This window comes from Stenella coeruleoalba (genome assembly GCF_951394435.1).
Source record: "Stenella coeruleoalba genome assembly, chromosome: 16".
Taxonomy (NCBI): domain Eukaryota; kingdom Metazoa; phylum Chordata; class Mammalia; order Artiodactyla; family Delphinidae; genus Stenella; species Stenella coeruleoalba.
In genome coordinates, this window is record NC_137162.1 from 25852731 (window position 1) to 25866758 (window position 14028).

The window sequence follows — 14028 nt, forward strand, 5'->3', positions numbered from 1 at the left end:
TTCCTCACTCAAGAGGCTGCAGTGGTGCGTGTATCAGAAAAATAGCATATATCCTAACTTACCTGCTCTAAGAATAAATAATTTCATATCTTATTATTAGAAAATAGTTGTTGGAAAAACACCTCTCATCTGATCACCAAGGCTGATGATATGGAAAGTGATTCACGTGCATTTTGGACAAGGAGTGAACCAAAATATATTCTTAAATTCCTCCACTGAAAACAAACCTTGGGTCAGTAAGGGAAGAGGGAAGTCTTAAAGTTCCCCAGAGCTAAAATAATTAATAACAACAACAACAACAAAGGCTAACATTTGCCAAGTAATTACTATGTGGCAGGCACTGCTCTAAGTGCTTTACAAGTATTAATTCAGTTAACCCTCACAATAACCCTACAGGCTAGGCGCTATTAACCCATTTTACAGATGAGGATACTGAGTTAACTAACTAGTCCAAGGTTATATGGAGGCAGTCTGGCTCCAGAGTCTGCACTCTCAGCAATGCCACTTCCAGGCGTCTCTTCTGGGATGGCCACCACGGAGGGGTGGTAGGTCGGGCATGAAATTAGACTTGTGTACCACACAGCAATTGGCCAACAGCTCCAGGCCACCTGCTTGACATCTTCCAGGGACCACAAACCACTTCCTTCAGCACATGGGCAGGCATTTCTACCCTCCTCTGGCTAGAGGCTCACTGCCCTTGTGTGAATCCTACTCCACAGCAAAGGGAGCAACCAGTTTGCAGACAGGGAGACTGGAAGCTAAGCCAATTAGAGACCTATAGGCTTTTGAGAAAGTAAACTGAAATGTTCCCCAGGTGCCCATGTTAAGAGTCAGAAGGCACATCTCCAAGGATATACAGAGGGTGCAGGTGAAGAAATGATGTTCACATGTGTGTGGGGAAGTGAGGCCTTGCATGCGCTACTGATGGGAATGTGAACTGATAAAGCCGTTTTGGGGAGCAACTTGGCACTATTGGCCCCAAATTCCAAATGTACATACCCTATAATCCCATAGTCCCCAGTTCCACTTCTAGGAACCTAGCAAACTGCAGAAAGAAAGAAGTGCAACAATGTTCACTGCTGCACAGCTTGAAATGGCAATACCTTGGACACAATGTACGTTCATTTATGGAGGGGTAGTCAAATAAATCATGGTCTAAAGTAATTACAGGCATTAAAAAAAAATCAGAGGCATATATGCGATATGAAAAGAAGTCTACAATATATTAAGGTTTTAAAAAAGGTGCATGTTGTTAAAGTACTACATATAAATTATCCCATTTTTGCTTTAAAAACAAATAAAATAAAGAACCCTACCCATACCAACAACTTTATGTATTTTATATGTGTGTGGATGTAAGTTTATACATAGGAGTTATATTACTATATCTATAAATTTGCAGCATAAGCAGAAAAACCAAAAATACACAACAAACCACAAACTTTCACTTTTTCCTCTAAGTATTTTTGTATTTCTCTATTATTTACCATTGTTATGAGCGTGTGTTATTTTTGTGTAATTAAAAACTGATGTGAAAAGGTAAAAGGTACCTCAAAGCCCAAAGAAAGGCAGCAATCGGGTCTAAGAAAGGGATTGGAGAGACAGCCAGATTGGTCCTTATGAGAAATCAGGCCGGTGCAGGCGTTCCACTCCCAGCTCCCACCCACAGCAACAGCAGCAAGGGGATTTGCATAATTAAAGACAAGGGACTCAAGAAAAAAAGAAAGTACACAGGATGAACTTCTCACACTGTTCGACTCTATATTCAAGTCCCAAAGAGCTACCGTGCTCCAACATCCTAGTGTAGAAAGACAAATATTAACTTTCTCTCCCAAATAAACCACAAAAGTGTAAATCTGATCAATAAACTAAGCTATGGTGTTTTTCATTGTGTCTGTGTTTGGTTGGGTTTTGATACGATTGGAGTGAAACTGCCAGGTGGAATTTTAGATGAGGAAGATTAATTTTTAAACGGCGAACAAAAAGCAGTATGTACAATTTTGAAAAATATGATTATTTTCTCCACGCACCGCATTTTCTCCATGTACCGCGCGTGTCTCTGATCTGCAAGAATGTGTAACAAAACAGTGTTACAATGTAAGATCTGTCTTGCTCCATATTTAAAAATCAAAACAGAAATGTTTTGATAACTTCACTCTAGGATCCACCTTTCCAAACCACAAATATTCTTGTAACGTCTTACATTCACTCTCATCTCTTCCAAAACAAGTTTAAATTCTTTAAAACACCTAAGATGGTGAATCAAAACTGAGCCGTGGCTCTATGAGGGTGATGACGGCACCAGGAACAGAAGATACACAGCTCATCTGCTTTCCCACAGAAAAAAGTATGGAAAGATGAAAACCAAAAGTAAATAAATCCAGCTATGGGAATGTAGCTGAGTAAGCGAAAGTATCCCCCAAACCCCAAAAACCCCATCCAGGCAAGACTGACAAGTCTGAGAGGATGACCTATTTTAATTCCCACACTGGGAAAGCCCAGAATTGTATCAACAAGCTGCAGAATTCAATAGAATGAGACTTGTTTCCCTTTTCTTTACCTCCCATGTTGCAATGTTCTGGATTTATTTGTATTTCTTTGTTTGTGGTTTCCACATTTGCATGTGGGTTTTTGGCCAGACTTTGCTCCACCTAGTGGAACTTCAAAGGATGGGCCAAAAGGGAGGTGCCCACTGGCAGACCTCAGCCTGTTGTATGCAGCTGAGTGGACAGGTCACCAAGACCCGCTGTCGCCGTTCCCTGTCACCCAGTGGCTGCTCTGTCTGTGTGGTTATAGTGGGGTCGGTGGCCCCAGCAGGGCCCACAGTTGGGGTGGCAGGGCAAGGAATGAACCCACCTGGTCATTGCTCCACCTGGTCCTGATGGTCCCTCAAACGTCAGTCCAGCAACTTAAGGCAAGAAAGAAAGAGGCCCTCAGGTGTACGGATGGCCAGGCATTCAAAAGGCTGTTGGAATTCTGAATCCAAAGCCATCTAACTTACCCACAGCACCCACAGAGTAGCCAGCTTGTGCCCAGCACCCACAGATGAGGGACATCCTGGACCTGGAAGAGAGGGCTCTCCTCCAGACACAGCTCTGGTAAAGTCCAGGACCATCAGCTTCCCTCGTGGCGACCTGGGAACATCTAACGGTTTCTGCAGGCTGAGCGTGCGTGAGAACAAACTAACATTCGTGAGGCCGAAAATGAGAGGAGAGCCAAGATCTGGAATGAGGAAAGGAAAAAGTTCTAAGAACATGACTCAGTTCAGATTGGTGGTGGGACCATGGAGGACACAGAAAAGAAAGTGACTGGCCCTCAGGCTTCCACTGGGATGAAGAAAAACGTTCTTAAAGTGAAACCACAAAGGCAGACCAAAGTGAGAGGAAAGAAGGTTTAAGATGGGGTGACTTAGGGAGGCTCACCTGCTTACTGAACCACAGACTAAAAAAATGTGCTTTTGTCAAAACAGTTGATGTTGGCTGACGATGATGAGCTGACTGGTAACACATGTCAGCAAATCTGAGAGACATCAGGATTCAGGACACTAAAGCTTTAAACTGTCCCACCTGAAATTTGTCATCAGAGCTTATTTCACACACATCTTTTCATAGGAAGGCTGACCTCAAATCCCACGATACTGGTCAGGAGCTGGTAAGGGGATAGCAAGTACCACACAAGGGTTTCTCCACCTTGGCGCTACTGACATTTTGGGGAGGACAATTCTTTGTTGTGGGGGACTACCCTGAGGACATTTAGCAGCACCCCTGGCCTTCATACAACAGATGCCAGTAGTGCTCCTGAGTTACGACAATCAAAAATGTTTCCAGACACTGACAAATGTCCTCAGGCAGGGGCAAAATTGTCTCCAATTGAGAACCACTATTCTACATAGGTTCACCATGAAGAGTTACCTACATAGGTAAAGGATCACAGGGACAAACCTAAACTCAGATATAGAACAGCATCAAGGAAGTCACTTCCAAACTCCCCAAATCTCAGTTTCTGAACCTAGTTTGAGAGTTGACACTAACTTACCAACCACAATGCACTCTTGAGGATCACCAATAAGAATAGCAGTGATAAGTATTATTATATTTAATAACCATGAAGTATATTCCAAAAGTTTTACATATATATCTTTTCAGGTCCCAACAAACCTATAAAGTACGTGCTACTTTTATTTATTTATTTATTTACTTATTTATTTAGGCTGCGTTGGGTCTTCATTGCTGCGTTCAGGCTTTCTCTAGTTGCGGCGAGTGGGGGCTACTCTTTGTTGTGGCGCATCAGGCTTCTCTAGGCGGTGGCTTCTCTTGCTGCGGAGCATGGGTTCTAGGTGTGCGGGCTTCAGTATTTGTGGCATGTGGGCTCTGTAGTTGTGGCTCGTGGGCTCTAGAGCACTGGCTCAGTAGTTGCGGTGCACAGGCTCAGTTGCTCCGCGGCATGTGGGATCTTCCCAGACCAGGGCTCGAACCCATGTCCCCTGCATTGGCAGGTGGATTCTTAACCACTGCACCACCAGGGAAGTCCCTAAAGTATGTGCTATTATTATTCCCATTTTATAGATGAGGAAACTGAGGCACAAAGAGGTTAAAGTAACTTGCTCAAGGATAGTAAGTGGAAGAATCAAGTTTGGAACTCAGGTAATCTGCCCCCAGAGCCCATGACCTCACCACTACATTAGACTATATTCCACCTCCACACTGGAAAACTGTTAGATCTACATTGTCTAACAGGTAGTCAGTAGTCACATGTAGCTATTTACTTTAAATTAAAAGCTGAATATCATACCACTTTGGAAAACAGTCTGGCAGTTCCTCAAAAGGTTACACATAGAGTTATCATATGACCCAGCAATTCCACCATTAGGTATATATCCAAGAGAAATGAAAACATATATGTGTACACAAAAACTTGTACACACATGTCCATAGCAGCATTATTCACAATAGCCCAAAAGGGAACACAGCTCAAATGTCCATCAACTGATGAATGGATAAATAAAATGTGGTACATTCATGCAACTGAATATTAACCGGCCATAAAAAGGAATGAAATGCTGATACATGTGATGATACACAAATACATCAACATGGAAGAATCTTGAAAACATTATGCTAAGTGAAAGAAGCCAGTTACAAAGGACCACATGGTGTATGATTCCATTTATACAGAATGTCCAGAATGGGCAAATCCAAAGAGACAGAAAGTAGATTAGTGATTGTAGGGGCTGGGGGAGGAGGGGGTGTAATGGGGAAGGGCTGCTAATGGCTATGGGGTTTCTTTGTGGGGTGATGAAAATGTTCTAAAATCAGATAGTGGTGATGGTCACACAACCCTCTGACTCACTAAAAAAACATTTTCTGTACACTTTAAGAGGATGAATCTTTTGGCATGTGAATTATAACTCAATAAAGGTGATACAAAAAATTAAATGCCATTAAAAATTCAGTTCCAGGACTTCCCTGGTGATCCAGTGGTTAAGAATCCGCCTTCCAATGCAGGGGATGTGGGTTCAATCCCTGGTCGGGGAACTAAGATCCCACATGCCAAGGGGCTACTACTGAGCCCATGCACCACAACTAGAGAGAAGCCCACGTGCAGCAAGGAAGAGCCCAGCACCGCAACAAACGATCCTGCATGTTGCAATAAGACCTGACGCAGCCAAAAATTAATTAATTAAAAATTCGGTTCCTTAGTTATCCTAGCCACATTTCAAGGACTCAATAGCCACATGTGGCTACGTGGCTACAAAATGGACAGCACAGATATAGATGATTTCCAACATCACAGAAAGTTCTACTGTCAGCAGAATTTCGACAAAAGGATAAAAGCCCTCCTTATCGTCTAATTGCAGCTCACCTTTCAAGTCTCAAGCTATTCTCACAGTCCTCTGCACACCCACAGGCAAAGCTTCCACCACAGACTATGTGCCACTTCTAAAAGCTCCATTTTCACTCTTTCATGCCGGAATAAACTTTCCCCCTTCCTAGTCCACAGACATCCTACGTATCCTTATCAACCTTGAAAGCCCTGTCCAAATGCCTCTCCCTCTATGAAACCTTCCCTAAATCCCCACCTTCCCCCAGCCCTAGCCGTTGTTCCCACCATCCTTTGCTTGCACTTCCATTACAGCGCTGATCCCTCCGGATTACATATCAGTGGATATTATCTGTCTTTCCCACAGGATTATTAGCTCCTTGAGGACAGGGATTCTGCTACTTGTTTGAGGGTTCCCAGTGCTTAGGAATAATAATAGCCTGCTGCAAAGAATGAACATTTTGGTAAACGTTTGTTGGATTCTACTCAAAGGATTTACGGCAACTCATGGTGTTAACTTTAGACAATTGCTCACTTTGGTGTATAAAACAAACTAAGAAAGTGAAAGAAAGAGGGTAAGAATCTGAAAGTCTCATATCCCACTATTCTACAAGGAATAAGGGTGGTCACACTGAAATGCCATATTTAGGAAAGAAGAGTGGAGCAGGGCTTCTGGACTGAAAACTGGGGCAATGGAGGAGAGTAAAGGTGGGGCGGAAGGGGTATACTATTGGAGGGTGTGAGGGGAAGAAAAAATATCATGAACCAGGACCCCCTTCCAACTCAAAGTTTTAAGCATGGAAGAGGAAGGGCAAGGACTGCATCTCTACAGATCTGTGCCCAGCCCATCGGCTGGATCACTTTATTGAAAAAGACATTTCTCCTAAAACTTTACTTTAAATACTACAGTCAGATTTTTCTGTTGAATCTAACCAACAAGAGAAAGAAAGAAACTCCGCATATCCCATCATAATTTAACTGGAAGAGACAAATGCCAAGGCCTTACTGTTTGGAGACTCTATTGCTTTTTTATTCTCTATGGATTCAAGGAATCACATCTGAGTTGCAATGACCCATAGGAGAATTAAGTCTAAGTTCCTAATCACAGAATGGAGTTAAACTGATGAAATTATTTGGGTCAGGATGGCAAGAAAACTGTTCTAGTGCAGAGCTGGAACCAGGGAAAGCAAGCTGCCTAATATCATATATTTGATATTAAATGCATGTGTAAAAAAAAGATTGTATTATGAAAAAGAATATATGTATATACATACATATATACATATATATAAAACTGAATCACTTTGCTGTACACCAGAAATTAACACATTGTAAATTAACTATACTTTAATTAAAAAAAAAAAGACTGGGCTTCCCTGGTGGCGCAGTGGTTGAGAGTCCGCCTGCCGATGCAGGGGACACGGGTTCGTGCCCAGGTCCGGGAAGATCCCACATGCCGCGGAGCGGATGGGTCCGTGAGCCATGGCCGCTGAGCCTGCGCATCCAGAGCCTGTGCTCTGCAACGGGAGAGGCCACAACAGTGAGAGGCCCGTGTACCAGAAAAAAAAAAAAAGACTGTACTTGATAGAGACATTTCAAGGGAAAAAAATGCAGTGAGGTACCCATACAATTTTCAATACAGACGGAGTACAGAGAGTCCTCCTCAATTCGGAGCTAGCTAGAAGCCACTTGTTGAAATACGGACAGTGAGTACCTGAAGTACATCCTAAGCCAAAATGGTCTCTAAATTTTTTTTCCTTCACTGATTTCTGCAAGCCAAAAATCAACAAAAACAAAAAGAAAACAAAATCTAAATTGACTAAATTGTGGCGGATTCAGAGTTAATAATTATAGAGTAACTTTCATTCCAAAGGTTAAAATTCAAAACACAATTCTCACTATAGATACTGAGACTCGGCTAGAGAAAGAGACAGGCTATGAGATGGGGTTAGGAGTGTTAGGGGGAAGGGGGTTAGAAGGAGAGAGCCTACTCATTTTAAAAACTTTCCCTTCTCTGCAGGAACTGTAACCACATAATAGCTGCTGGCCAGTGCTAGCATCCATTCAAATGGACCAAAGTACAAAAGCCACCCTGTCCCCCAAGTAAGTATCGGAAGTGCCAGAGAAATGATAACAAAACGGTCTGTGATCCACAAGCTGCAATTAGGGCATGACACTGAAGATCCCCACCCAAACCTTCTCTCCACGTCCCAGGCTTCCATGACCTGGGAAGGAACCTCCACTTTCCATCCTTCCTGCTAAAGAAATGGATCTGGTTCCCACCACTGCTCTCCAATGGGGAGATGTAGTCCACAGGCCCAGGGCACCCACCTCAAAAGGCTCCAAAGCCTGCACCATTCCTAAATCAACCCCCTAGCAATGTTAATTACTGGTTATTGGAAACAGCCTTTAAAGATACTTACAGAAAGGCGCAGGTGCAAAGGAAAAGCAACAGTTTGTTCTATATTTTATTCTCTCAACATCTATATCTTAGCTTTGTAACTTTTCTAATAAAGGAAATTTATTTCTCTTGCCACTTCATGATTTTAACTGAGAAAACAAAGAACCTCAACAAAGCCTAAAACAGAAGAGCCCCAGCCCTAGAAAAAGGAATGTACTGGGACAGAAAATGAGCTCTATTCCTTTCACATGTTATTTCCAATAAACATAAATATATTCTTTGGGAAAAGCAGATGATACGTCCACAGATAAATGAATAAACAAATTATGGAACACAACGGAGTATTATTCAGCCATAAAAAGGAATGAATTACATGCTACAACATGGATAAACCTTGAGAACATTATGCTAAGGGAGAGACACCAGATACAGAAGGTTAAAAAACAAAAAAAAAGCCAGATACAAAAGGTATTGTAAGATTCCATTTATATGAAATATCCTCAATAGATAAATCCACAGACATGTAAAGCAGACTGGTGGTTGCCAAGGGCTGGGGGAAGGGGGAACAGGGAGGAACTGCTTGTACAGGGTTTTCTCCCCAGGTGATAAAATGTTTTGGAACTAGACAGAGGCAGTGGTTGCTCAATATTGCGAATGCACTAAACACCACTGAATTGTTCACTTTAAAATGGTTAAACGGTTTTAAACAGTTTATATAAAGTTCATCTCACCTGAAAAATTAATGTTTTAAATAGAGGATACTAATGGGCATAACATGATGCTCATAAACTCCTAGGAAAAAAGATAAGGCTTTTTGCTGGCATTCTGCTTCTACTCTTGACCACAACACAAAGTTCAAGTGCTAAGCTGTATAGAGTCTGCCATCTTGCTCTGTGTGTGTCTGTATATGCCCTTCTGAAAAGACACTGAAGGGAACAGAAACTGAAGAAAATAGAATGGTAAAGCCTTGCCAAATGCAAGGAAGGGAAGGAGGGGTGATTCCCCCCTACTGCACCCCACCCAACCTGGCGCCAGGAGTAACGCTCCCATTTGGGTTTCGAAATGCCAGCGGCGCTAAAATCAGCACAAGCCACTTAGCAAGAAAAGCTGGGGTGCTCCATTTGTTGCCCGTATTGGCATCAGCACGACCCTTTGCTCAAAACCCGCAGCTGGCCCAGATCAGCATCAGTGACCGGCTCCCCAGGCCAGCCAACCTGATAGTAAGAGCTTGTTACAGCTCAAGTGTGCCCTGCTGCTGAGCGGTCCCAGTCTACTTCATCTCACTTGCCTTCCAAGAGTCCTGCCTCCAACACCAGTAAAAATGGGGCCAAGAGGCCCCTACAACTTTCCCAGGTCCAGCTTGAAATAGATATCCTCTCAGCCAGCCCCTCCTCCCTCTCAAGCCCGCTCAATAACCCACGTACCCCTACCCGCACAGACATACACGCGGCATCGCTGCTTTGGAGACCTGCTCCACTGGAGGACACGAATGCACCCCACATGACCCCGCTTGCGCCACTATCCAGTCACAGTCATGCCAGCCCACCTGACCTAACTGCCGTCTCAAAGGCCCCTCACTCTCTTGGCACCATGCCTCTGCCACCTCCGTGATACCAAAACCGTCACAGGTGTCCCTCAGCTAAACACCGACGCCCCCTTAGACCCTGTCCACTCCAGGCATGGGTGCCCCTCTCGGGACCCCGCAACTCTTGGCAACAACATTCCTTCAGCCCCCTCCAGCCAGGCCTCGACGCCCCCCAGGCCCCAGCCTGGCCCGGACACCCCCTCCCCCTTACCTGCGGGGGTTCAGCCCTGGCTGACAGGGGGCTGGGCAGCGCCTGGAGGAGCAGGAGCGCCATGCCACCCAGGAGCCTTCTCCTCGCCATCCCCCTCCTGCTCCTGCTCCTCCGCCACGGCGCCGCCACCTCCCTCCTCCTCCTCCCTCTCCTCCTCTTCCCTCTTCTTCCTTCTTCCCTTCTTTTCCTGTTTCACTCTCCCCTCCCGCTTCCGGCTCCGCTCCACCCCGCCCCAGCCCAAACGCCCTCCCAGACACTTGGATGGTTCTCCAATTCCAGCGCGTCATTGGCCCTTGCCCTTCGTCCATTGGTCAAGAAAGATGTCGATCAAATAGAAATCCCGCCCCCTCGCGAAGACGGAAAACTGGAGAAATCCAGCCAATGGAAAGTAGGAGGAACCCAGGCCATCTTGAGTGCTACGAGGCGGCGTAAATGCGTCCCGCTGCGCAGAGAGTGGCGGAAGCAGCTCTGATCAGGGGCGGGGCCATCCAAGACGTGTGTTGAAAAGTCTAATTCTGGTGCCACCATCTTGAATGTGGCGGAAGTACTAGATTTCCACAGTTTAGCAAAGAAAAGGAAGGGGGTATGGTAATTCCAAAGGGTGTTGGAAAATAAGTTACTTTTGTAAAGTAACCTGGCACTCTTAAAAAAGACAACTGCAGAGACTTCCCTGGTGGTCCAGTGGTTAAGACTCCACGCTGCCAATGCAGGGGCCCCGGTTTGATCCCTGGTCAGGGACCTAGGATCCCACGTCCTGTGTGGGTGGCACTGCCAAAAAGTAAAAAGTAAAAACAAAAAAGACAACTGCAATCTAAAAAGCTTTTGATGTCTTTTGTCTTTAAGCACAGCCCCAGTACCAGAGTCCCTCTCAAACTGCTCAAGCAGTATCTTCGGTCACTTTGAATTCCTATGAGATAGTATCTTTACCTGAAGCACAGTGCTTTGTCACCCCAAGTTCGAGGGATGAAATTCTACTGACTCTTCCTCAGAAATAGCTCTGAAATCCACCCCCACTGCTTCAATCCATGTTCTCATTTTCTGGCTAAATACAAACGGTCTCCCTGCTGTCCTGCCAGTTGCTAATTCTTCCCTCTTGAATTTCTCTCACATGTCACAGCAGGGGTGTTCTACCACCTAAAACCAAATATTATCGTCTCAGGGCTTCCCCTCTCAAAATACTTCAACTACCTACAGGATTTATTGTCCAAACTTATCAATATGGTGGTCCTTTCTGCGTCCTCGTCCCTGCGTATTTTTTTTTCACACCTGCATACTTCTTTATCTCACCTACTGCCACTACATTTCCCACACATTCTGCTCACACCCAACAGTTAAGAGATCCCCAATGAACTGTGCTATACAATACATTTAACTTCGTTTACACATTACACATACAGTTTCCCGTTTAAAATTCCTAGTTCTCATCCCCTGGTTTCTTCTTCTGAATTCACATAACACTTATCACACAGTGTATCTAATCTACAATTTCTGCCTGCCTGACCCCTCCGACTAAATTTTTAGCTTTTTGAATGGCACACCAGGTCTTATTCATTTTGTAAACAAATCCCTACACCCTGTACATGGCCCAACCGTGAGCTCAATCAATATTGGGAAAATAAACGAACAGATGAAGAACTGCTGCAGAAAAGCCAGCTGCCTGTAGCTGCCAATTTCCCCTCAAAAACCCGCCAAAGCATTTTAGAGCCGAGCCCAGTCTAGCCCATAGCTGAACCCAAAGGAAGTTTGTTCTTGGCTTAAATGGTGGCAAAGTGGGAAACAGGTAAGAGTGAAAAAAATCGGTTCTGTCTCTGTCTTGATCCTGCTTTCCCAAGTGCTGCACAGGGTGACAAGTATTTTTGCCAGTCTTAGATTTCTTAGAATTTCATCCATTCCACAATCAAGCTCCCTAGGGGAGAATAAAAGATTGAGTATTAGACAGGGGCCACGTTATTTTCTTAGCACAGGGTCTCAATCCCAGCCTCAAGGAGTTGTAAGTCCTCTATATAAAAGCCAGGTATCACAGATAGCCAAAAAGCACATGAAAAGATGCTCAACATCATTAATTATTAGAGAAATGCAAATCAAAACTACAATGAGGGATCACCTCAGACCGGTCAGAATGGCCATCATCAAAAAAATCTACAAACTAGGGCTGCCCTGGTGTCGCAGTGGTTGAGAGTCCGCCTGCCGATACAGGGGACACGGGTTCGTGCCCCGGTCCGGGAAGATCCCACATGCCGCGGAGCGGCTGGGCCCCGTGAGCCATGGCCGCTGAGCCTGCGCGTCCGGAGCCTGTGCTCCGCAACGGGAGAGGCCACGACAGTGAGAGGCCCGTGTACCGAAAAAAAAAAAAAATCTACAAACTATAAATGCTGAAGAGGGTGTGGAGAAAAGGGAACCCTCCTAGACTGTTGGTGGGAATGTAAATTGGTACAGTCACTATGGAGAACAGTACCGAGGTTCCTTAGAAAACTAAAAATAGAACTACCATATGACCCAGCAATCCCACTACTGGGCACATACCCAAAGAAAACCATAATTTGAAAAGATACATGCACCCCAGTGTTCACTGCAGCACTATTTACAATAGCCAGGACATGGAAGCAACCTAAATGTCCATCAACAGAGGAATGCATAAAGAAGACGTGATATATATATATATATATATATATATATATATATATATATATATAATGGAATATTACTCAGCCATGAAAAAGAACAAAACAATGCCATTTGCAGAAACATGGATGGACCTAGAGATTGTCATACTGAGTGAAGTCAGATATGGAAAGACAAATACCATATGACATAAAAATTTAATAACCATTAATGGAAGGCAACATAATCCAAATAGCCTTCAAGTTAACATACATAATGTCAAGCAGACAGTAAAAAATTACTAGATATGTACAGAAGCTGGAAAATATTATAATCAGGAAAAATTAGTTAACATAACTGACACCAAGATGATTTAGATAAATAAATAGCTACGAATAACTTTGTCAGCTATTGAAAGTATGTATGAATCTTGAAGGACAAGATAGATATAATAAGAAAACATCTGAGGAATCTCAGCAGAGAAAGGAAAACTAAAACAACCAAAAAAATCATTAGAAGTTCTGGAACTGAAAGTACAATAGCTGATATAAAAGAAAAAAAAAGTTCTGATGGGTTTAACACAAGAATGAAGATAAGAAAAAAAAAAGTTAATGAATTTGAAGGTAGATTATTTAAATTGATTTACTTTGAAGAACAGAAAGAAAAAATAAAAAGATTGAAGAACTTTACTATACCTCAGTGACTTTTGGGACAAAAACTAGGAAAAGAGCCCTCACCAGAAACCAGATTTGCTAGAACCTTGATTATGGACTTATAGCACATGAGAAAATACATGTCTCTTGTTCAAGCCACTCAAAAAAAAAAAATACCATATGACATCGCTTATATGTGGAATCTAAAAAAAAAGAGTACAAATGAACAGAAGGGTACAAAACAGAAGTCAAGTCACAGATGTAGAAAACAAACTTATGGTTACCAGGGGATAAGGGGTGGGGAGGGATAAATTGGGAGCTTGGGATTGATGTGTACACACTACTATATATAAAATAGATAACTAATAAGAACCTACTGTATAGCACAGGGAACTCTACTCAATACTCTGTAATGGCCTATATGGGAAAAGAACCTAAAAAAAGAGTGGATATATGTATATCTAAAACTGATTCACTTTGCTGTACACCTGAAACTAATGCAACACTGTAAATCAACTATACTCCAAAAAAAAAAAAAAGCCAGGTATCATCATCACTAGGAAACACCAATGGTTTCAATTTGGAAAACAGAAGGGAATTTTGTTCTGACTTCCTTTACTCCCTTTACCCAAGGGCTTGAACTGAGCTACTGGACAGGACAAACACTACACCCTGCTCAGTCTGGATTAGCACTTCTCACACCAAGGCATTTTAGTCACCCTCATCACTTCTTTCCACATCCCGCAGGAGCCAAATC

At 43.4% G+C, this 14028-nt stretch overlaps 1 protein-coding gene across 3 annotated transcripts in view; it reads right to left on the minus strand.

The window, feature by feature from the left end:
* WBP1L (WW domain binding protein 1 like) overlaps window positions 1–10193 on the minus strand; it is a 59513-nt gene extending 49320 nt beyond the window's left edge. Inside the window, exon 1 of one of the 3 annotated variants that reach the window (XM_079900897.1) lies at window positions 10018–10193. In XM_079900897.1, coding sequence (XP_079757023.1) covers window positions 10018–10107 — 90 coding nt within the window. In that variant the 5' untranslated portion in view covers window positions 10108–10193. The remainder of the gene's footprint in view (window positions 1–10017) is intronic. The other 2 variants (XM_079900898.1, XM_079900899.1) reach the window with 2 other exon arrangements.
* Between the last annotated feature and the right edge of the window lie 3835 nt (window positions 10194–14028).